This window comes from Cydia splendana, chromosome 23 (assembly GCF_910591565.1).
Source record: "Cydia splendana chromosome 23, ilCydSple1.2, whole genome shotgun sequence".
NCBI classification, from domain to species: Eukaryota; Metazoa; Arthropoda; class Insecta; order Lepidoptera; family Tortricidae; genus Cydia; species Cydia splendana.
Window position 1 is genome coordinate 4,691,454 of NC_085982.1, and position 25,064 is coordinate 4,716,517.

Here is a 25,064-nt window from a genome sequence, read left to right on the forward strand (position 1 = left end):
ATTCCAATTACTAGTAATTGTAATATTTGAAAAATATATTACTGATTCCTCAAATGGAATTGTACTTAGTAATTCGGTATTGTTAGATTACAAAGTAATCTGGGACTCGGTAATCAGATTGCAAAGTAATTTCAAGTAATCGTGGAATTAGGAATCAATTACGAAATACCCATCTCTAAGACTAAGTAGCACTGCATTCAATAAAATTGATCTTTTTGGCGAACCGCGAGTTCTCAGTTCGGGGCGAACTACTAGTTAAAATAATTTATTTTAAATATAGTCAAATACCCTATAAAATATTGTTCTTAAAAAAATTCGAATGGTCAAACTGGTCAAAGCACGATTCTCTTCAAAAAGGCGCGAGGCGGGACCATAGAGGTCATTAAAAAAAGTTTATTTTTCATCGCGCATTCAGCCAGCAAGGCCCCGCCCCGCTCTTGCCGTCTCGCTCGCGGCTTGAAAGCCTACACCTTGTCATTTGACCCTCAGTGCTCGCTGTGTGAGGGTGTGTGACAGTTATTTTTGTGTTGAAAAGTGTTTGTGATTTTGTGCAAGATAATAATAGTGTTTGAGGTGAGATTGTTTTTATTTAAATTTGGGGTTTAGTTAATAGGGTTTTTTTCATAAGAAATTAAAAAGTTATATTTGTTTGTAATTTTAAACTAAAATAATTTATTATCATATTCTCTTTATTTATTTCTCATCTTAAGTTAGGTTATTTTATAATATGAATATAAAAACACTTACAAAACAATAAAAATTAATATAAACACATTATAAAAAACCTAACCTAGGGTGCCGCCACCAGATTATCATATTATTATTATCATATCAATATTTATTTTAATTCCGTTTTATTGGTCGCTACCGCATTAAAAAAAATTGTACCTTCACGGTTTTTACACGTTTCTGAATTTGCACGATGAAAAGATTTTTTTTTAAATAACCTCTTGCACAATCTAATATTTTGGCCCTAATCTGGACGAAATGAACGGTAACTATCACCTTTGCATTCATTTAATAGAACTAGCGACCCGCCCCGGCTTTGCACGGGTTACACAAAAGCTTAACAAATTATACACCTAAACCATCCTCAAGAATCACTATATTAATAGGTGAAAACCGCATGAAAGTACATAGTTATAAGTCTCAATTAAACAAAAAAAACCGGGCAAGTGCGAGTCGGACTCGCGCACGAAGGGTTCCGTACCATAATACAAAAAAAAAACAAAAAAAAAACGGACACCCATCCAAGTACTGACCACTCCCGACGTTGCTTAACTTTGGTCAAAAATCACGTTTGTTGTATGGGAGCCCCATTTAAATCTTTATTTTATTCTGTTTTTAGTATTTGTTGTTATAGCGGCAACAGAAATACATCATCTGTGAAAATTTCAACTGTCTAGCTATCACGGTTCGTGAGATACAGCCTGGTGACAGACGGACGGACGGACGGACGGACAGCGAAGTCTTAGTAATAGGGTCCCGTTTTACCCTTTGGGTACGGAACCCTAAAAATCACTCACGGTCGCTTCCAGTGCAAAGGTCCCAATATAAAGAATGACTCACGCTAGACCGGGCCGGGCCGGGCCGGAACTTCCGGCGCTCCAAGCACTACGTGATCAGCGATCAGCCGTCATAGAAACTGACATGTCGGACGTCTCGGCACGGGCCCGGCCCGGTCTAGCGTGAGTCATCTTTAAAGGTCAATACAACGCTCGCAGCACTTCCGTGTTGGATCTTTGCTCTAGAAACGACTCGGAGCGATGCTTAATAAAAAAATACATACTTAGATACATAGAAGACACCAGGAACAAATTTCGCGAAAAACAAACACACCTTTACCGCTAACTCAGGACCTTCAGCTTCGTAGGTAGGGTCCCGGCCGTCTTAAACTATACTGGGGCCCTTGGGCACATAAGAATTTACCAGTCAATTTGGGGCCCTTTTGGAAAGTAAAGAAAGCGAATCAAACTATCAATTTTCTACTATGATCTTCTGTTTATTATGGGTAATCAAATATAATATACTGTTACTGTCTGTCCTTATGGTAAAGACGGTACTGGTAGGATTATTCCTCATTACGAACTAGGCTAGACTAATAGTATGCCTTTTAAATCAAAAATAGTACATTGTGTTTTAAGGGCGGTAAACAAAAACTTACGAACGAGAGTGAATTGAAGGCCGAAGCCAGCGGCGGCGAGGGCAAAATTAACACGAGTTCGTAATTCCTGTACTGCCTGTGGCACACACAATATTTTACAGTACATATGGTGCTACTTTACCGCACTAGTGCGATAATTGGCACATTACGTCACTATGTCGAAAATTTAAAGGGCCATATGTACTGTAAAACGTTGTACGATACATGTGCGAATAGGTAATTCGCAACTCGTGTCGATTAAAAACACTCCCTTCGGTCGTGTTTTAATTTATCGCCACTCGTTGTAAATTTCCTATTTTTCGCACTTGTATCGTAATTCGTAATGTACTATTTCATCATACTTGTGAGGAATAACAAAGGGAAATAAATAAAACTTCTGCCTAATTTCGTACGTCCTAGGTCGAAATGTTAAGATTTACGTCCTATATTCGTTTGTATTACATATTTGTGTGTTATTATTTTATTAAGTAGGTAGATGAAATGCCGGATACGGCAAGGAAGGAAGAGAGAGAGATGGAATGTAGAGATTATGTAACGAAAATAGGTTTTAATCCAGAAGGTATCCTTTATATTTTGTATTGTTTTATCAAAAAAATGACCAACATAAGGCCTATTGGGGCAAGTGTAACCACGGGGACAGTGTACCTACTCTGGAAATAACCTAATTAAGGTAAAGGTTTTCCTTACCTACTTGGAAAAGTGCGGGCACTGCGGAAGGGTATTGTCTGAAAGAGTTCATTACCTTCTCTGTGGTAGATGTATTTGTTCAATCATTTTTTATTTATCAATAAGGATGATATCTGACTCTACATATATGTACATATAGCTGGTCAAGCAAATCTTGTCAGTAAAAAAAGGCGCGAAATTCAAATTTTCTATGGGACGATATCCCTTCGCGCCTACATTTTTCAAATTTGCCGCCTTTTTCTACTGACAAGATCTGCTTGACCAAGTATACCTACAGAGTATTATATGATCTGTGCCTACAGTATACAAATTACCTTGTATTTAGTGTCCATTATTACTACACTAGAAATCAATGAAAACAGGTCTATTTCCATGTAAATTCCTACAGAAAGTAACCCTTTTCACTGCTCTTTAGTATCTCTAGCTTGCCGCGTATGAAAGAAACCCGTGTAAAATCATTTGTTTATATTGAATATCCTCTTCGAATTACTTACCATTCAGTTATGAATAAGAAAGTATAGACATCCTATGATGTTTTGGCAACAAACTGGTATTTTACGTGGCTACCGAATATTTTCACTTTTCAGTTCATATTTTGACTTGGAGCGCGTGTGTTTTTACACATTATTCGGTCAGTTTTATGAATTAGGTTGCCTTTATTCACACGGTTTGTGATAAGTATGGTTGGCTACAGTATTGGTTTGGCTGTGAGCTACGGATTTTTTTACTACACCCGCTCGGAAAAGTTCTCTTTATTTTTTTAATACAGTGGGAAAATGTGTATTTTATCCTCTTCTTTTTCGCTTTAGAGCGCAAAGTGATTTGATTCCAATTTTTAGCACTTTCGTTTTGTCATTATAGTTCGTTTTTTTAGCATTAGAAAGAAAGTAAGCGATCTTGACATGTCTTTTAATTGAAAAACGCTTTTAAAAAATCAGTAAGTATTACTTATGAAACCAGAAGAATATAAGTGATCGTATTAGATTCATAATTGTTACATATTTGCTGTGACTTATTTTTAAAACGTGTTTTTCAATTAAAAGACACATCAAGATTGTTTACCTTTTTTCTAATGCTAAAAAAACGAACTATAGCCCATTGGCTATAGTTCGTTTTTTTCCCATTGGAATAGGTAGATTTGTAATATTTAGCACCCGTAGTAAGTTGGTGTGGTGAAAAAAATCGTGTTTTTCACTTTTTACTTTTGGGTTCTATGCGCACTGAAGTTATCGATTTTTCAAAACCTGGCGATGGTTACAGCCTAGTTTTTTGTTGCAATAACATTGAAAATGGCTTCCGTAAATTTAATTAGCATAATATACTAAAATTAAACACCGGTCTGAATTACCTGAGATTAAAAACTAAATGTTTCCACCAATCAACCCTAAAGTAATTATCTAAGCCAATCTAAGGGAGCTAGCGAAGCGTCTCATCGATGCTACGGATGACCAGAGGGCTGGTTACTTCCTTGCCCAGCGAATTGGCATCGCCATTCAACGCGGCAATGCCACCAGCCTTCTGGGCACCCTACCATCCGGCGCCGAGCTCGCTCCCATTTTTCACATGTGTATATAGTTGTTAGAGTTTAGTTTTAATTTTAAAGTTCAGTTTATTTATTTTGTTAATACTGTTTTGCTTTCATTAATAAATCTTATCCCAAGTACCCAGTTATCTAATCAGTAATTATTTTAAAAGCATATTCAGCCAGGTTTTAGGTTGTAATAAATCTGTTTTTTTTTTCTAACAGTAATCTCGTTCGGGGATGAAATCCACAGCCATGGAGTGCGGGAGCTGCCTCAGCCCCGCCAGCGACACAGACGAATCTGAGACCTCGCTGTTCCCCTTCGATAACCAGAAAGGTGGGTAGCATTTCACTACTTTAGGTCAGGAAATGAATGCTCAAAAAAAGGTGTAGAGGGAAATGCTAATAACACAATTTTTGACTCCGTAACTTTGTTTGGACTAGTTAAGAGGTGAACATATCAAAAGTCCCCGGCCGTAGCCCCGGTGCTGGGGGGTAGAGGGGGGTTAGAAGGTCTCATTTTTCGGTTTCTCACTTATATCTTGGAAACTTTGCGTCTTAGCGACATGACTACTTAGGCAAACCGAAAGCTGATAAAATTTGTTACAAGTTTTATTTAGTCAAGTTTTTCGATATCTTGAATAGTTTTTGAGATATCCGCTCTTGAAAGTTTATTTATGGCTCTCAATTTTATCTTGATATCTACATGAGTGAAGCTACTAGGCCGTGTTTGGTATCATTTTCGTATAAATCGGGGGTGCTGAATTCATTTATCCGGTATCACATTGAAACTACTGGTTTACAAACGATCTTCCTAGACTTATATCGACCGGGAAATGGTCTATGGACCGTGATTACCTTTTGTATTGTTTTCGAGCTCCCGATATTTCGACGCAGTTACATGCATCTTGTTCATAGGTAACTGAAGATAGCGAGTCCGGTCGATATAAGTTCCACGATCTTGTGGCTAACGGGCTATCGAAAAAATTATACATTTTGAAAGGCTTTATCTCGGAAAATATTAGATGTACAGAGACAATTCTAGTGTCTTATTGTAGCAAATTTAGTCTACTTTAAAAACGCCCTAGGAAGTTACTATCAAAAACTAGTACTTTAGGTTTATAATCGCCCAAATCTAAAAAAAATTGCGGTTTATTCGATTTTTGACAAAGTTGCGTTCGGCGCTCGAGGTCACAAACTTGGGTTATTCCATGGTATAATAATATACTCCGCCTGGTACTCCATTCCGAGATTCGCGTATGACCTAACTGACACGCGCCTACGTCATCATGCTGTTTACAGGTTCCCAAACTTTGAAATGTGGGAGAATTTTAACCAACGGTGAAAATTATTTTAACGGCATTAATTTTAAGTTATTCATGTAGAAACATAGTAAAATAAAACAAATCTAATGTATTAAATTAAACTTTATTTATCTATACAAGACAAACGTTTAAAAAACTAATTCACAGTTACACATTAATTACCAAGCTTACGACGTGAAAAGTTTGGAAAACACTGCGACTGCTGACACTGAGCGAGAAGGAAATAACAATTAACACGCGTTCGACAAGGATGACGGTCAGGGCATGAAGTTATCTAGATCCGAATTGTCAAATGTCCACAGCGCTATCCTGTGTTGCCAGTAGTATAAACAGAATTACCCGAAAGTCTGAAATTTCTTTCGTGAATCGGAAGATATTGCTAACGAGTAATTAAAAATGACGTGTTATTGTAAAATTTAAGCTAAAATACATATAAATGAACATTATAAAATTATAAAGAAATATTTTAACTTATTAACCATAGGTATAATGTACCCATGTAACATGTTATGTTGAAATAAAGTGGCAATGTTATTGTGACGTAATCGCGTGTCACTCTGGGAATGGAAGACCATGTTTTATTAGACCATGGGTTATTCATTGGGCCAACATCATAAACAAGTCTGCAAAAAATCAGAACTACCGAATTTAACGCAAACGCAAAATGTATAATTTTACTGTAGGCAAAAAGAATAGATAGTATAGAGGGGTCCTGTCATTGTAAATTTTGTAGTCACTGTAAATTTACTGCCATCTATCGACACACGACTAAAACTCAAAATGAAAACGTATAAAGTTATCAAGAAATGTATATATATGGATAAATGATTTTATAATTTTTATATCATTTTGATCCATGTTCATTCACTGATATCTATGTGTTAAAATTGTTAAATATGAAACGGTGTCGTCACGCCATCTAGCCGAGGATAGGCTAAAGGTGTGTGCGGCATCTATTCGAGAAAATCGAGAATGACTTTTACTTGAATTCCGAGGCACGTTTTTTCCTTAGACTTTATTCGTCTTATACGAAGTTACATATGTCTTTGCTGTAGGTATTACTAGTGAAACTAACCGTGAATCATTCAAAACTGTTAAAGATTCCTGTTTATTCAGCATCATTTTTGCTTGAAAACTTAAAAATGTAGCCTAACGAAACATTTCTTTTAGACACCAACAAAATGGCCTTCGACAACTACCTAACCCCACAACGCAACAAAAAGTTCCGCGACTGCTACGAAACCAAACTACCCTACGTCCGCGAATTCAAAGAACTGGTCGAACGCTTCAAAAACAACGACGATGAAACATTCGACGATCGCATGCGTTCCAATTTCAATGAGGAAATGAATTATGCTCAAAACGAATCGAACCTAACGCTGCTGCGTATGACGGAACAGACTTTCGAAGTCCCAGTAGAAAGGGAAAGAGTAACGCAGTCGTACTTCGCTGAAAATGAGAATACTAGACGGTGTTTAAACTTCAATTTTGAGCAAGTCCAGTGTGTATGTGAGGCGTTGCAGCAGAAGGGTGATATAGAGAAATTGTCGGAGTTTCTGTGGAGTTTACCGCCGAGTGAGTTGCTTCGTGGAAGCGAAACAGTACTCAGGTATGTTTTCCTTGAAATGAGTGAATAGGAGGATGTGCGGGTCAGTTTTCATGATAATGGGAAAGTCTTTTCATGGAAATATGATGAATATTGTGTGTCGTAATAAAAAAAAAACATTTGAAGTCGGGATTTAACTTGCTATGTTACTCAATGTAATATGTACGAGAGTAGTTATTCGGTATCTACATTAAATTACGCTACTTAAACAGGATTTTAAAAGTTCGCTCACCACAATCATAGAGTAGAGGGTGTTTTTTCAAGCTTTAGCCATATTATGCGAGGTGATTAGGTCGGTCGTACTCATAGAAGGTAGGATCGTATAGAAGTGGTATACGCGTGCGGCGCGTGCCTCCGTGAGGGACAAAACATACGCAAATGCGACACTGTGATTGGTCGAATTTATTTGTTGCCCACCATTATCCATACTAAAAAAATGGTGGGGAACAAAAAATATGTGAGACTGTGATAAGTACAAACAATAATAGCGCTTTCTCTGCTACTCCTACTGAAAGATACGTAAGACTATCCCGTTCTGTCAGTTATCCCGACCACTCATGCCCAATTCAGTTAAATACTAGATTCATGGTCGTACTGAACGACTTGTACTATGAAACCAACTAAGAAATCGCGAAAAAAATTGTCTTGTCTATGGGAGACCGAAAAAACTTTTCCCCAATTTAGCATTGGTCGCATGCAAAATAGTAAACCCGCAAAATATGGTGAATCTTAAAAAAATTAAATGCAGTAATTTTAGTAATGGTATGTTTAACTAAAGTCTGACCAGTAATATAGTAATATATAATCATTGTTAAGAGGGCGCTGTTATTCTCATGTATAGGATGACAGTTCAGTATAGTATGAAAAAATTAGTTCCAGTGAAATTCCGCAACATGGCGCATGATCATATATTTCTGGTCAGGCTTTACATGTAAATATATATTGTAAATACATGGCTAAAATAACGCGAATCTAAACTAAAATAAATTTTCAGAGCCCGTGCTTTAGTAGCGTACCATAGAGGAGCGTTTCAAGAGCTATACGCCATATTGGAGGCGCACGCTTTCCCGCCAAAACACCACAACGCCCTACAGACTCTATGGTTCAAGGCTCACTACAAGGAGGCTGAGAAAGTTCGGGGAAGGAAACTGGGTAAGACCATAGAGAATATTTCAAATTATAGCTGGTCAAGCAAATCTTGTCAGTAAAAAAAGGCGCGAAATTCAAATTTTGTATGGGAAGATATCCCTTCGCGCCTACATTTTTCAAATTTGCCGCCTTTTTCTACTGACAAGATCTGATTGACCAACTTATACTACCTATATTTTAATAAAAACTTATAAATTATTTAATTAGATACAGTTCGTGGAATTTTGGTACGAAATACAAAATTCTTATGGAAATATGACGCCCATGGTGGCCAAGTAAGTGTAAAGTGAGCTTAAACGGACATACATATAAGTAGAAAAGTTTAATAAAAGTTTTTTTTAAGAAGCAAATTTCAATAGACAATATCTGCCAGGAGATATCTTTGTCTTTATTTTTTTTTTAATTACTATCAACTGTCTCTTTATAGGTTTAAAACTTTAAAGTAGGTATTACCTATCTAACTACTTTAGATTTACTCGCATGGTTTTAGGCGTAAAAGTATCAGAAAGAAAGACAGATCACAGAATTTCTCATAAAATTTATAATAAGTAACCGTTATTATATGTTTTTGCAGTTTTAGGTTTGGAAATAAGTATTTTATAATTCATTCATGCATTTCGATTATCTCACCTACGCATTGCGTATAGGGTATTTGACTACTAGTCAAATTAGTTTCTTTTTTCGAACTGTCAAATCGATTTTGCTACTATGGAATTTATATGAAACACTGCATGTGACGACATGTGACGTCACAATCAAATTACCTACTCTTTATACTTTTTAATAATAGAAATTGTGTCTAAAAATAACTGCTGTCTACTTTTCTCTATTAATCTTCTGGTGCTTTATTTCATGTAAGTATGGTGTAATACATAGTTATTTACGATACAAGTGCGGATAAGAGGAAATTCGAAACGAGTGGCGATACATTAAAACACGACCGAATAAGGGAGTGTTTTAAATCGACACGAGTTGTGAATTACCTATTCGCACGTGTATCGTACAACGTTTTACAGTACATATAGCCCTTTAAACTTTTGACATACGCACGAAAAGTGATATTTTACGCACTAGATAGTGCGGGAAAATAGGACCATATGTACTGTAAAATAATCTATTTTAAATACAGCGAAATACCCTATTGTACAGGTGCCGTGGATAAATACAGGCTCAGGAAGAAATATCCGCTACCAAAGACCATCTGGGATGGTGAAGAAACCGTGTATTGTTTTAAAGAGAAAAGCAGGAACGCATTGAAAGAATGCTACTACCGAAATAGGTAACAACTACATAGTTATTTATTTATATTAATCTTTATTGTACAAAAGAAAAACTTAAAAGGCGGACTTGATGCCTTAAGCATTCTCTACCAGTCAACCAGTACAGTACATATAAGTTAGTTATGGTACTAATAAAATTCGTTTTTTACGGGAAATTAATTAATTTACGGGAAATCAGCGTTGAAATATAATTTCCTTTTTACCACACCAGCTCGTAAAGGCTCTCTTTATTCTTCAAAAACTGACGAGGAAGTTGCATTTTATCCACAAGAGGGGCAAAGTAATTTTATGCAAATTCTAAGTTGCATACCTAGGGTCATTGCGCTAGTTTTCGTCCGGCTCTAGTTTACATCCACTTGACGAAATTTGAATATTTTTTAATATCTAAACAATATTTATCTATCTACATAAAAAATATATTTCGCAAGTAGCAAATTATAAATGAAATGTATTATTTGCTAATCCGTCAAGTGGACGGAAACTGACACCGGATTGTAAACTGACGTAATGACCCTACGCTCATTTCAAAATTTTCCTTTACCTACCGCTACCACTAGTTTGGCACTGACATAAACGCTAGCGTGAACGTAACTTACTTTCAAATCATCTCGCTCGTACTGACATATTAGTGCGAGCGAGATGTATAGAAAGTAAATTACGTAGACGTTGGCGTATATGTCAGTGTTGACACTGACATAGTACGGGTACAGTGCCCTGTTTATCAAACGCTTGTAACTTGTAATACAAGCGGATGTCACTTTTAGACAGCTTTTGTTAGAAAGGGACTTCCACTTATATTACAAGTTACAAGCTTTTGATAAAGTAAAGTCTCACTTTACTCCAAGTAAACAACAAATTCCTTGTATAATAAATAACAAATAACTATTTTGCTAGGTACCCAACACCAGACGAGAAGAGAGCTTTGGCGCGCAAAACGGGGCTGACTCTCACTCAAGTCTCTAACTGGTTCAAAAACCGTCGGCAGCGAGATAGGACACCACAGCAGATTAACAGACCGTAAGTATTTTCCTACTTTTAATCCAACGAACGAATGTACGAATGTATAGAAGTCTGACTAGAAGCTCAAAATTGACTTTACTCTGTCGTCTACCCAGGCCGGAGATCTTCGGCCAATTGTTCGTTGCCCTTGTCTCCCGCGCCCCACACGCGCCGGACACCCCGTATTTGTTACCACCGATTTTTATTGCACACGATATAATTGGCAGGTGAAAAGCAGTTGTAATTTCATTAAAAACACTGCTTTTCGTCTGGGGTTAATCCGCCGCAGATCTCCGTCCGTAACATATACGGGGTACAGAATAATTGACGGATATCTCCGGCCGGGGTCGATAGAGGTGTGCTTTTTTTGACAGCTTGGTAGACGACAGGTCACGGGAATTGTGTCGCAAGCGACTCTTTTGCAATGCTGCGTAAGAGGTTTGACATTTTTCGAAGTCAAAAATGTATGTATGTGTATATATGAGCTTCGTCTATATGTCGCAGGCATTTAGTAAGAATCCGCCGTTTACAAACGGCGTCGTCAATTTTCAAACGGCCACCAACTATTATTTGCCTGAAACAGAAGTTAAAAACAAATAAAGTCAAATTTATGACTTCCTTTGAAAGCTCCCTTGTTATCCTTTGTCGGTCCACGTAGAGGTCACTTCAACATTAAAAAAAAAACAACGATGCTACAGGTTCAAAACAATATCATACTAAATTCAACCTTATCACTACCGCTTTGAGTTTAAATTTGATAAAGTTCCGATCTCATTTAGGGTCCTTTTCACTTGCAAAAGACGTTATGTTTATGAAATACTATAGCGTTCACTACGAGATAATTTGACGTTTATTCCCATGCGTTAAAGTTCATGTTTCATTGTCTCGTTGATTGTTTGGGCGTGCAGTATTTTGTTTTGATTATTTTAATTTGAAATATCGATAAGGCGATGTTTTTGGTGACTGAATTTGTACCAGTCCCTATGTACTATGTACCTACCCTAATGTTTGTTTTTATATGATGGCGGTAGGCTTGAAGTCGAGCTAGATTGTTAATGTTTAGTCTGCTGTTATTATGGACTTGAGTACCTAAACTTAGGTACCTAGTACATTCTGTTATTGATGTAAGTTATTTATCTCATTAGAATTTTCCACTTATCTACTCTAATAGAGTCTGTGCGGAAAGAGAAGAGTCGTGAAATATATTGGTTCCCATACATTCCACGACTGTTTTAGCTGGAAGAGATCCCTTATACATTACATACTCGTACATACAGGCTGGTCCAAACCTTGACGTCCAAGATTTTTTTTTAGATTCCTCACGTCGTGGGTTATCAGAATATACCCCATGTACGTTAGCCGATTTTTCGTAGTTTTCGAGTTATGATTTTTTTAACTTTTAACCGTTGTTACGAAATTCCGGGGTTCCCATACAGGGTGGCTAAAAATTAACTGCATTCCCGTTGCCAGGGAGGTTTTGGGATTTACTGAGCAACTTTTACTATGGGAACAACTCCGAAATCGTGAATTATTAAGTTAATGTTGTTAATGTTTTTTGGACAGTTGAGTTAAACGAAATCGATAATGCCCAAAAACAAGAAATAGGTAAATTTTACCCTCATTAACAGACACATGTTTAAACTTTAAACTAAATTCTAGTAACAAATTACTATCCCGCCCCCAAGTGACTTTTTTCTAAAGTTAATGTCCATTGTTTCAAACGCCAAGTCATTTATCACGGAGACACTTTGGGTCTGTTTGACCACATGTGCTTTTGAAAAGACCGGTAGCTTTGGACTTTATTTTGAGAAATATAAAAAAGATTTGAAAAACATTAACTCATCGGTTGTAACTTAAAGTAATAAATGTAGCAAGTAAAATCATTAAGATATTTCATTTGCATTCATCAGTCATAGATAAATAATTAATACAGTGTGTAAATCCAATACGGGCGAATATTTAAACGGTGGTTAGCATACGACCTAAGAAGTATAATGAGATAAATTTAGTTTAGAAAATAATTCGGACCGCAATATAAAGTTACGAGATACGAGCTTTTTAAAGTAATTGTCAACGCTTGTTGGCAGTTAGGTAGGTACTATAAAAAGCTCGTATATCGTAATGTCGTGTTATGTCTCGTAATGTTTGCTACTCGGTAAATTTTTTAAAATTAATTTCGGGGTCTTAATTAAGTGTAACGTATAAAACCTTCTTAATTAATGACCAGGTACACGGATAAATCATATACTCGTATCTGGTTTAATTTATTGCCCGTATTGGATTTCCACACGGTATAAGCTTAGAGTCATAAACTTCTAAGAAAATACTACTACTACCTACCTACTTAGAGCGGTCACTCCATACATCAGTACGGTTACCATCAGTTTGTCACTGACATAAACGCCGTCGAGAACGTAATTTACTTTCTATACATCCCGTTTGCACTAATATGCGAGTGCGAGCGAGATGTATAGAAAGTAAATTACGTTCTCGACGGCGTTTATGTCAGTGACAAACTGATGGTAACCGTACTGTTAAGTAAATAAATAATAAGTTATGTGAGACTTGTGAGAGGTATGGTAACACGTATTATCAATAAGTTTTAAATTTGCTTAAGACTTAATACTTATTACTTATGCTTACATTTTAATTACAATTGAGATTTCGCAAAGCTCGCTTAAAACTTATTTAGATCCATCTAGCCTCATACTAAACAAAGCTTGTACTATTCGATGATGTATTGACATACTAAATGTAGATAAATACCTATGTACTTAGATACATAAATAAATATGGTTGTCTGTAATAAGTCGGTTTACGGACGATAATTTTGCGTGATAACGTCATAAGAAAACATTAATTACCATTACATTACGTAACGTTACCACGGAGATTTGTCCACAACGTGACACTTTTTCGTGCATGCTACGTGTTCATCGATTTATATGACGTTATCACGTCAAAAATATTTGTGATAACCGAACAAACAAATAAGAGCACTCGTTTGTTTGTTTGTTGGGAATGGGATTTGAACCCGCGACCTCCTGCTTCGTAGGCAGGGTCATAAAACCGACTAGGCAAGGAGAGCGTAAGGCCGTAAAATTGGCTTGCCACTCTTGCCAGAGTATAGTACTAGAGTTAGACCAAAAAAGTCTACAGCGATTTTGATAGCCCACGCAGTGTTATTTTAAACGTCAAACTTCTATGAAATTATGACGTATAAATAACACTTGCACTGGTTGCACTGCGTGGGCTATCAAATTGGCTGCAGACTTTTCTTGGTCTAACTCGGTACTAGAGGTCCTTGTTCATTACGGACCCCTAAAAACAGGAACAAAACCAGACTGGCTGGAAAAAAAGAACTTGCAGTGGCTCTCATTGGTCAGTTTTGAATCTCGAATGTTTTTTTTCGGGTATTGTTTATAATTTATGTTACCTACCGGATTTTTATGTTCGAGACGTGCCGTTTCGTTGGGCGCTTTTATTTATTTGAACGTTTTGGGGTCATGTACCTTTTGGAGGTAGACGGTTCGATACGCTAATTAAGTAGCCAAATTGTAAAACTTTAAGCGATATGCGTTTAATTATTAATGCCAGGTTTTGGCAATTATTAGGTAAAGTTGACGAAATATAAAATGAGCCGATCTTGTTCAAACTTTTTCGACAGATCGGCTATATAATATTTCGTCTACCTTACCATTGTTTCTTTTTTTATGTAGGTGATTACTGATTACATGTAAGTACAATCACGCTCCGTAATAATTGTTGCGCCATTTAGGGTCCTAGTGAAATTGGTTGTTCTATACTTACGCTATAGAATTTCCACTTTAGCAAGAACCCTATATAGTATATGGCATAATAATCCCGTGTGGTGATTGTACATGCTAATGACTAATCGATTGAATTGGTTACACCTGCTTAGTCGACATTATAACTAAAGATGGTCAAGCAAATCTTGTCAGTAGAAAAAGGCGCCAAAATCAAATTTTCTATGAGACGATATCCCTTCGCGCCTATATTTTTCAAATTTGCCGCCTTTTTCTACTGACAAGATCTGCTATGACCAACTATAAATTGCATACGATTTGTTGCAATGTCTATAAAGCCCTTCAGGAGAGCCAGTGGTCATGACTACATGTCCAAATAAATCTAACAATAATATTTTTTATTTCAGAGAAATGCTCGTACCAGCGCAATACGCCGGCCCGCAAGGCGCTCTTGGTCCCGCCCTGCTACCCAACTCCTACTACCACCATCAGCTACAAGAACCTACCCATTATCTTAGCAATGGGGCATAAATTGATGTCTTACAGTGTTTCAAATAACCAGAGAGATGAGATACCAGCACAGTACGCCGGCCCGTAACCCCTCAAGGCGGACTTGCTCTTATTTTAGCAATGGCGCACAATTGGGGCATACAGCAAAGGTCGTTTCAAAATCCCTGTCATTGCGCTTATACTCTGGCAAACCCACCGTTTTGTGGGGCATTTATAATACGAGTATGGCAAGGGGCATTTGAAAATTATAGGCGCGAAGGATCGATCTCCCATACAAATTTTGAATTCCGCGCCCTTTTCTGTTGAAGTTGGCTTGCCAGAGAGTATACCTATATCAAATCGTATGCAATTTGTTGCAACGTCTGTAGAAGCCTTAAAACGTAGCCTCAATCCAAAGCCCACTGCACACTCGCGTTCGCGGCTTCGCGCCGCGATTCGCGCACGAGTGTGGAGCGGGCTCAAACTATTGCCATTTTTCACATCTTTGTAAAAATGCAAAAACAGTGCATTGTTGTAAATATTTTAAACTAGTTTTTAAGCAAAAAGATTTTATTTTGTTAACTCATATAAGTAATAGAACTGATTTAATTATTAGAGAGTTATATCCTACTATTTCTCATGTTTTACCTCATTTAGTACCTTCCAGTGTTAGCTTGTAAGTTTATATATTTTCTGACATACTTTTTATTGCTACAATTATATTATATGCGACTAGAACATTTAAATTGGAATATTGTTTGTAAAGTAAATATAGAGACCGCAAAATTAAAGCTCTAATAGACGGGCGTACCGGGACCGAGACCTTGGTCCGGTCCAAGGCTTGTCCGATCGTATGGAAGGTGGTCTGCCGTACGTTCGTTAAGGACACACCTATGTTTGAGAGCGAGAAAGACATATTTTGACTGCACCAAGGTTGCGGTCCGGTGCGCCGTCTGTTATGGCTTTTAGTAATGTCGATGTTATAAGCCTCCTCCACACTCGTGCGCGAATCACGGCGCGAAGCCGCGAACGCGAGTGTGGGATCGATTTCGCTGTCGCCCGCGATTCACGCGCATAGTCTGGAGGGGGCTATAGACCTTTGAATAAGGTTAGCCAGAAACCTTAGTGTCTACAGCCCCCTCCACACTCGTGCGCGAATCGCGGCGCGAAGCCGCGTACGCGAGTGTGGCGTCGATTTTCGCAGACAGCGAAATCGACTCCACACTCGCGTTCGCGGCTTCGCCCGCGATTCACGCGCATAGTCTGGAGGGGGCTTACCACGAAAATCGAAATTTCGTGGTAGACCCTCTATGGTCAGCATTTCGTGTCTATTTTGACTAAAAGGCGATCTTCACTTCTTTATTTTAATTTTTTTAATTCCTATTATTTTTTAATCAGACAAATTCTGTTCTTTCTTTCTTCAAAATCATCATTATTCTTAAGAGCCTAGCTCTTGTCGGTGGATACAGTAATGATATTAATTTTGTATGATATACAGTTTGTCCGTGCGCGACACGATTTTTAGTTAATGACAATAATGACCTTATATTAGTTATATTTAATACGGCAAGATGTTGATATCAACAAAAAAGGCAGAAAAAAATAGGTGTGGAACATTGGGTAGGTAGCTAGTAACTACAATAGGTAAGTGCCCCAACTTGAGTACCCACTTAGCCATACAAAACTGGATAGAGTCAGACCGAGAAAAGTCTGCAGCGATTTTGATAGCCTACGTAGTGCAAGGGTCATTTTAAACGTCAACATTCTATGACATTATGAAGTGTAAATAACTTGCACTGCGTGGGCTATCAAAATCGCTGCGGACTTTTTTTGGTCTAACTCTACTTATTCATACTTACTTAACTATACCTAGCTACATTTTTTTCGCGCCTTTTTCTATTGCCCTCTTTGGTTTAATTTATTAGCCACGGAAAATGTGGAAATTGGCCACTTATGAAGCTAATAATTTGTGTGAACTTTAAGGTGCTGTTTATGTTTCAAATGATTACATGTATTCTAGTCTACAAGTGAAATAAAGTTCTTAAAGAATTATCATTTGTTTGATTTATAATATGAAAAACAATACTTACAAAGTTTTAAATTCTACTCAAAATTATTCACAAACTCCCATTTATTTTATTAGTAGAAACACAGTTTTCATTTTACAGTGAAACTTTTTATTCCTTTTCTCAATGATATATTACATATAATATAATATATATTATAACTACTCATACATAACCCAAGTAGCATGGAAGTGTCGGCAACATCAATATAGCAGCCAATTAAGAACTTAGAGTGATTTAAGGGACGTATAAGAGTGTTAGAAAAGATTTAAGCTGTATAAAAGGTACTTTACAGACATTATACAGCTCAAGCTGTATAAAATCATTATAAAGGATTCTGCGGAAGCATGGGGCGCTTTATCAGAATATAAAAAATCTACTATAAAACTAAAAGTGTTGTGAGAGACTACAAGCTAATTCTATCGTAAAAGCTGTATACAGGCTGTATTGTAGTAACACTTGGCACTTTTAGCTGTACAAAAGTATCTGTCAACTCCGTTTTAAAACATTAAGTGTTGTGAAACACTACAAGCTAATTTTATCGTAAAAGCTGTATACAGGCTGTATTGTAGTATCACTTGGCACTTGTAGCTGTACAAAGCTATTGCTTATGGCGTAATCTTACTCTCCTATAAGAATAGTAGTTGTATAACTTCTGTCTGTAAGGGTATTATAAAACCAAATGAAAAAATGGCAGCTATAGTACAGCTTTTTTCTGTATTACTGATAGAGTCGCTTATAACAATCTTTTAGCGTAATTTTACACTCGTATAAGTATAGTAGTGTAATGATTTCTGAAAATAAGTGTATTATAAAACTAAAGGAATATATGACAGTTATAGTACTTACAGGTTTTTTATTTGTTATACGGATCTCTAAAGAGTATTATAACTTATGTACGGAGAACCGAAATACAGCCAAACGAATACAAATATTCTATTATAAAGCTGTTTTAATTACAAAAGCTGTAAAAGACACTCCATTTATTAAACAGCACAGCTACTAAGATTATAATGCTCTCCAAATATCCTGTAGGCTGTTTAAAAATTGTCGCCATTTTACAATAAAAAAAAAAACCTATTTGTAAATATAATTAAAGAAATACTTGTAAATATTTAGCAGACTAACGCCGTGTTAATAACACATTTATTACGTTAAATAATACAATTTTAAGCTTATTTCAATACAGTTGTGTGGTAGCAAGAAGAGAAATCTAATCTTCAAGGATGGGTATTCCACAGCCGTCTTCAGATCCAAATCTTTCTATCCTTCTTCTCGTTCCTCTAATTCTTAGAGAGACAGCTCTGATGATTGATATTTGTATTTTGACTTTGATCCAGTTATATCAGCCGTTATATCAGGAAGCAGTATATCAGAATTAAACGTGAAGGTGAATTATGCTCTGGGAACTTTCAGGAGGTGGTTCCAGGCTAATAATTTGAAACTGAATGCCAAAAAGACCAATGTCATGTTATTTAGAACCACAGCCAAAAATAAAGATTCATTGCAGATTTCCCTTGTGGGTGATACGATAGAGCAGGTTGAGGCTGCCAAATTTTTAGGGGTTTATATTGATTCCTATTTAAACTGGAAGCCAGAATTATCCGCTGTGATAAACGCAGTAAACTGCGCATGCTATGCCCTCAGAAGTCTTAGGGATGAGTTGCGTCAGATTCAACTTAAAATGGTTTACCATGCACTGGTCGAATCCAAATTGCGTTATAGTATCCAACTTTGGGGAAACAGTTACAAATATAATGTGCAGGCTGCTCTCATTGCGCAGAAAAGAGCTATTAGAATAATGGCAAGGGTACCACAGGAGACTCCATGTAAACCTTATTTTTTAGACTTCAGAATCTTAACAGTTCCCAGCCTATACATACTGATTGTTCTCACGGACTTGGTTAAAAATCTGCACTTGATTGAAACCACAGAACAGAGGGATAGACGTTTAGCTTCTAGACGTAAAGATTTACCTCAGACCGTGAGTGCCAAACTTAAAGTAGTCAAGCACGCGGCTGGTTACCAGGCTATTGGACTATTTAATAAGTTACCTGTTGAGTTAAGAGCGCTCTTACAAGAAAAGTCGAAATAATGCAAAATTGATGATACTAGTCGACGAAATTCAGGACTTTGCGCTCATTATTAGAAACAATGAGTACGTGTTCCAGTAAAAGCGTCTTCTTATCTTTATAAATATCGTTGTAAATATTAGAAAAAGGACTTATTAAATTAGTAATGATTTTTTTTCTGATGGTCGTTTCCGAAAAACCCCGTGAAGCACTGAATGGCGAGCTCTTATTTGGAAATGTTGAGAATTTTACTCTGCTAAACCTGGCTATTTTGTATTACTAATACCCTGTACTTTAGGCATATCAAACTATATTTTTCCTACATACCTTTGAGAAAGAGAAAATCAAAGTAAAACGAACTCGATTTTCTCTCCGAAACAAGTGTCAATTCCTACGAAAATCTACTTAATATCGAAGTCATTTTCATACTCAAGCAATCTGCAACATTTGCTTATACTGTTGGTATACATTAGTGTTTATGAAATTCTACTATAATTTTTTGGCAATTTTTTGAAAACTACTCTATATTACCGATGACGCGCGCTGCGCCAGCTCAGTGCCGCGGCAGAGCTTGTAGAGGCAAGACGTGTGTCGGTCGGCTCCGCACATTTTCAACGGCGACGACGAGGTTTTTTATCATTGTGTGCGGCGGGCGCCGTGTAAAACGCTATACTGTGTGCGTGTAAACCGCAACGAGAGACTTTGATCCTAGCACCGTTTTTATAGTATTATAATTTATAATGGTACAGTTTAATAAACTACCGGACAGGATTAAAAATATTTGAAACGACCTGACATTCTATATGTATTTATTTGACTCAAGATAGTTTGACTCAGGGTCTGATGATGGAGCCGGAAGGTGGTCACCGGTATCAATCAACCATGCAACTAAACCACTTCGTGTTTAGGCTCGTTTTATTCATCTCAACAAGATCTTTGACACAAGATAGTACTCAGGGTCTGATGATGGAGCCGGAAGGTGGTCACCGGTACCAATCAACCATGCAACTAAACCACTTCGTGTTTGGGCTCGTTTGATTCGGCTCAACAAGATCTTTGACTTAAGATAGTACTCAGGGTCTGGTGATGGAGCCGGAAGGTGGTCACCAGTACCAATCAACAATGCAACTAAACCACTTCGTGTTTAGGCTCGTTTTATTCGTCTCAACAAGATCTTTGACTTAAGATAGTACTCAGGGTCTGATGATGGAGCCGGAAGGTGGTCACCGGTACCAATCAACCATGCAACTAAACCACTTCGTGTTTGGGCTCGTTTGATTCGTCTCAACAAGATCTTTGGCACAAGATAATACTCAGGGTCTGATGATGGAGCCGGAAGGTGGTCACCGGTACCAATCAACCATGCAACTAAACCACTTCGTGTTTAGGCTCGTTTGATTCGTCTCAACAAGATCTTTGACACAAGATAGTACTCAGGGTCTGATGATGGAGCCGGCAGGTGGTCACCGGTACCAATCAACCATGCCACTAAACCACTTCGTGTTTAGGCTCGTTTTATTCGTTTCTATAAGATCTTTGACACAAGATAGTACTCAGGGTCTGATGTTGGAGCCGGAAGGTGGTCACGGGTACCAATCAACCATGCAACTAAACCACTTCGTGTTTAGGCTCGTTTGATTCGTCTCAACAAGATCTTTGACTTAAGATAGTACTCAGGGTCTGATGATGGAGCCGGAAGGTGGTCACCGGTACCAATCAACCATGCAACTAAACCACTTCGTGTTTGGGCTCGTTTGATTCGTCTCAACAAGATCTTTGGCACAAGATAATACTCAGGGTCTGATGATGGAGCCGGAAGGTGGTCACCGGTACCAATCAACCATGCAACTAAACCACTTCGTGTTTAGGCTCGTTTGATTCGTCTCAACAAGATCTTTGACACAAGATAGTACTCAGGGTCTGATGATGGAGCCGGCAGGTGGTCACCGGTACCAATCAACCATGCCACTAAACCACTTCGTGTTTAGGCTCGTTTTATTCGTTTCTATAAGATCTTTGACACAAGATAGTACTCAGGGTCTGATGTTGGAGCCGGAAGGTGGTCACGGGTACCAATCAACCATGCAACTAAACCACTTCGTGTTTAGGCTCGTTTGATTCGTCTCAACAAGATCTTTGACACAAGTTAGTACTCAGGGTCTGATGATGGAGCTGGACTGTGGCCACGGGTACCAGTCTACCATGTAACTGAACCACTTCGTGTTTGGGCTCGTTTGATTTGTCGCAACAAAATCTTTGACACAAGGTAGTACTGAGGGTCTGATGATGGATCCGGAAGGTGGTCACCGGTACCAATCAACCATGCAACTAAACCACTTCGTGTTTGGCTTCGTTCGATTCGTCGCAACAAGATCTTTGACACAAGTTAGTACTCAGGGTCTGATGATGGAGCTGGACTGTGGCCACGGGTACCAGTCTACCATGTAACTGAACCACTTCGTGTTTGGGCTCGTTTGATTCGTCGCAATAAGATGTTTGACACAAGATACTACTCAGGGTCTGATGATGGAGCTGATGATGATAGACAGGTACCCGTCGCCACCTTCGCGCTCCATCATCAGACCCTGAGTACTACCTTGTGTCAAAGATCTTGTTGAGATGAATAAAACGTGCCTAAACACGAAATGGTTTAGTTGCATGGTTGATTGGTACCGGTGACCACCTTCCGGCTCCAACATCAGACCTTGAGTACTATCTTGTGTCAAAGATCTTGTTGAAACGAATAAAACGAGCCTAAACACGAAGTGGTTTAGTTGCATGGTTGATTGGTACCGGTGACCACCTTCCAGCTCCATCATCAGACTCTGAGTATCACCTAGTGTCAAAGATCTTGTTGAGACGAATCAAACGATCCTAAACACGATGTGGTTTAGTTGCATGGTTGATTGGTAATGGTACCTTCCAGCTCCATCATCAGACCCTGAGTACTGTCTTGTGTCAAAGATCTTGTGGAGACGAATCAAACGAGCCCAAACACGAAGTTGTTTAGTTACATGATAGACTGGTACCCGTGGCCACCTTCCAGCTCCATCATCAGACCCTGTGTATCTTCGTCAAAGATCTTGTTGAGACGAATCAAACGAGCCTAATCATGTTACTACATGGTTGATTGGTATCCGTGACCACCTTAATCATCATCAGATCCTCAGTACCAGTTCGTTTTTAAACCCTCGTTGATACAAACTTTACAACCTATAGGTACCAAATGCAATGACGAAACATGTAAATAAGCGAGTAGGTACCTATAATTTCTTTCGAGTAATATACCTTCATAAGTACAAGTATGGGGCTATTCATAAATTACGTCGTTTCAAATGGGAGGAGTGGGGGGGGGGTCTGGACATCGGATGATGGTAACATGACGTAGGAGGAAATAGATTCATCCGAAGCTTGATTTTTGGATGATTTGAGGGGTGGGGGGGGGGTCAAAAATCGTCAAAAATAGATGACGTAATTTATGAACAGCCCCTATGTACATTTGCACTGCATTTAGTATTTTCGTACTTACCAAATAACAGTTTTAGAACTTTAAAAGGTAAGTACAGTTAGTGTTGTTATGGTTGATTTCAATATGCTTCGCGAAGGATCAAGAATGTTTAATCCATCATTGTAGTGCGAGTGTGGTAGAAGGGATCGGCGTACTGAGCTCGCACGGCCTGCCGCAGCGCGTAAAATACCTAAACTCGCTCAACGCCGAAATGTAATAGCGCTCTTAAAGTCACACACGAATAGCCTCATTTTCAGAAACAAGTTGAAGTCTTTCTTGCTAGAGAAGTGCTACTATTCCGTAGAGGAATTTGAGAATGAACGAAATTCTGACATATAAAATTAAAATTATAATGCAGTTGTTATTAATGGCTAAACTTACAGTTTGACATCCTATGTTTATAATTCCTAATAGGGTATTTGATTGTATTTAAAATAAATTATTTTACACCATGCATGAAATAAAGCACCAGAAGATTAATAGAGAAACGTAGATAGCAGTTACTTTTAGATACAGTTTCTATTTTTAAACCCATACAAAACTATAAAGAGTAGGTAATTTTGATTGTGACGTCACATGCTAGTGTTTCATATAAGTAACTTCCATAGTAGCAAAATTGCTTTGACGGTTCGAAAAAAGAAACTGATCTGACTAGTGGTCAAATACCCTATTCCCATTTTACTAATTTTGTGTGTATTTATGTTTTAATTTTAATATTAGCTGCATGTTTGTTTGTTGTTGTTGTTGTTCTTGTAGTTTTAAGTTATTTATAACATAATTCAAACACAATGTAAAATTGTTTTATGAATAAATGAAATGAATAAGAAATAAGTTGATTATTTGTGAGTATGGTTTCGACCATTTTTCATGGAGCTTAAGGGATGTTCTTTTTATGAAGGATTCATATTCCGTTCCAACAGCGCCATCACAGGAGACCACAAGAGGAGTGAATGAGGCTCTGAGATCTTCTGCAGCCAGGTCGTATTTGCGATGTTTTTCGCGAGCGTGTATTTGGGCAATCGTGGGCCATGTGAGTAGACCATACGAGGCGGCGTCGGCATTTACAATGCGAACGTCAAAGAACGCCTTCCTCGCTGGCTCCCATACACTTTCCAGTAGTAAGTCGCTTATTAGCCCTGGTTGATCTAAGGTTGCGGCTCGCATTATTGGCTCAGTAGTAGCCGAACCCCATGCTGGTTCAGCCCAACTTTTGATATCGTCTCTGTGTTGGTCGTGGCCTCTTTTTATGAGCCCTCCCTTCTTGCAATTAAGTGCATGGTTTAGGTTGAAGTTATTTTCACCACAGCCATCGCAGGTTAGTGGCAGGCTAGAAGGTTCATGCCCGTATCTGATCGCAAGGCCGTCACGAAACTGCGTTGCTGTTAGGTCGGTATCATCAGCTTTGGTCGGTAGTACTGTTAGCCACTGTAATGATTTTTTGTTAATTACCCTTTGGATGCAATTCTTTGTTTTTATTGTTAGCTTATCCATGATTGATTCTAATTCGTGTTGTTCATTATTTTCTCGTTTTTTTCTTTCTTCTTTTAAAGTTTCATATACATGTTTTTGATGGTCTTCTATGTTAATTTCATCGCCGGTTCGAATTGCATCTATTAGTATTTTGTTGGCATTTAATGATATTGCATGTGAGGTTTTAGCTTGCTTTGTGGGATCATTAATTGCAAGGCCTCCGAGCCTCGCTGGAAGAGCAAAGAGTTCATGTTCTATAGATGTTATTTCTCTGCCTAGTATGGAGGGTGTTAAATGAGTCTTGATTGCGTTCTTTAGGTTATTGTAGTCTTCGTCTGTTCCAGTAGTCACTCTTTGTAGGTATTGCCACTCGCATTGTAGTGATTTAGTTAATGCGGTATGTACAGCTTGAGGATATTTTTCACAAGCTTTTGTTATTCTAAGGATGCAATCAATCCAATTTTTTGTTTTTTGTCGTATATAGTCGGTTTTATCGCTTATGTCTCCAATAAAACTTCCTAAAAATCGATGTGCTTTTACAATTTTGATTCCCAATTTATCGAATTTTTGTTTGGCAATATCTGTAAGGCCTTCTTTGACTATTAGATAGCTCTTTGTAGGCTCAGGGTAGTAGCCATATCTGGGTCCTTCTTTCATTAGCAGCTTAAACCATTTTAGTATAATTACCAGCTAAAATAAATTGTTTAGCCTTAGAATTAATATTTATAAATATTTTTGATACTCTAACCTTAAAAACAAACAGTAACTTTACCGATTTTTGATATTTTCCTTATGGTTTCTCTTTGTTATTTTGCAGGCGCGTAAATATTTTGCCAGAAAAGATACACAGGTTCACAATAAATAATAATCCGCACTTACCAATAATGTAATATTCCATTCAAGTCCTGTATAATATTTACTTTTACTTTTACCATCCACTATAACACTTTATTGTCGCCA

General features: G+C 37.7%; 1 protein-coding gene across 1 annotated transcript; it reads left to right on the plus strand.

The window, feature by feature from the left end:
- Window positions 1-404: 404 nt before the first annotated feature.
- On the plus strand, window positions 405-15,132 carry LOC134801839 (homeobox protein six1-like). Its single transcript, XM_063774474.1, has 7 exons — window positions 405-573; window positions 4,599-4,710; window positions 6,869-7,307; window positions 8,299-8,456; window positions 9,603-9,732; window positions 10,628-10,750; window positions 14,907-15,132. The coding sequence occupies exons 2-7, from the start codon at window positions 4,614-4,616 to the stop codon at window positions 15,028-15,030; spliced, it is 1,071 nt and encodes a 356-aa protein (XP_063630544.1). The 5' UTR covers window positions 405-573; window positions 4,599-4,613; the 3' UTR covers window positions 15,031-15,132.
- Window positions 15,133-25,064: the final 9,932 nt, after the last annotated feature.

Coding starts and splice junctions, on each gene's coding strand:
- LOC134801839 (XM_063774474.1), top strand. CDS start 4,614: ATGAAATCCACAGCCATGGAGTGCGGGAGCTGCCTCAGCCCCGCCAGC. Junction 8,457..9,602: donor AGTTCGGGGAAGGAAACTGG/GTAAGACCATAG, acceptor CCTATTGTACAG/GTGCCGTGGATAAATACAGG. Junction 9,733..10,627: donor GAATGCTACTACCGAAATAG/GTAACAACTACA, acceptor CTATTTTGCTAG/GTACCCAACACCAGACGAGA.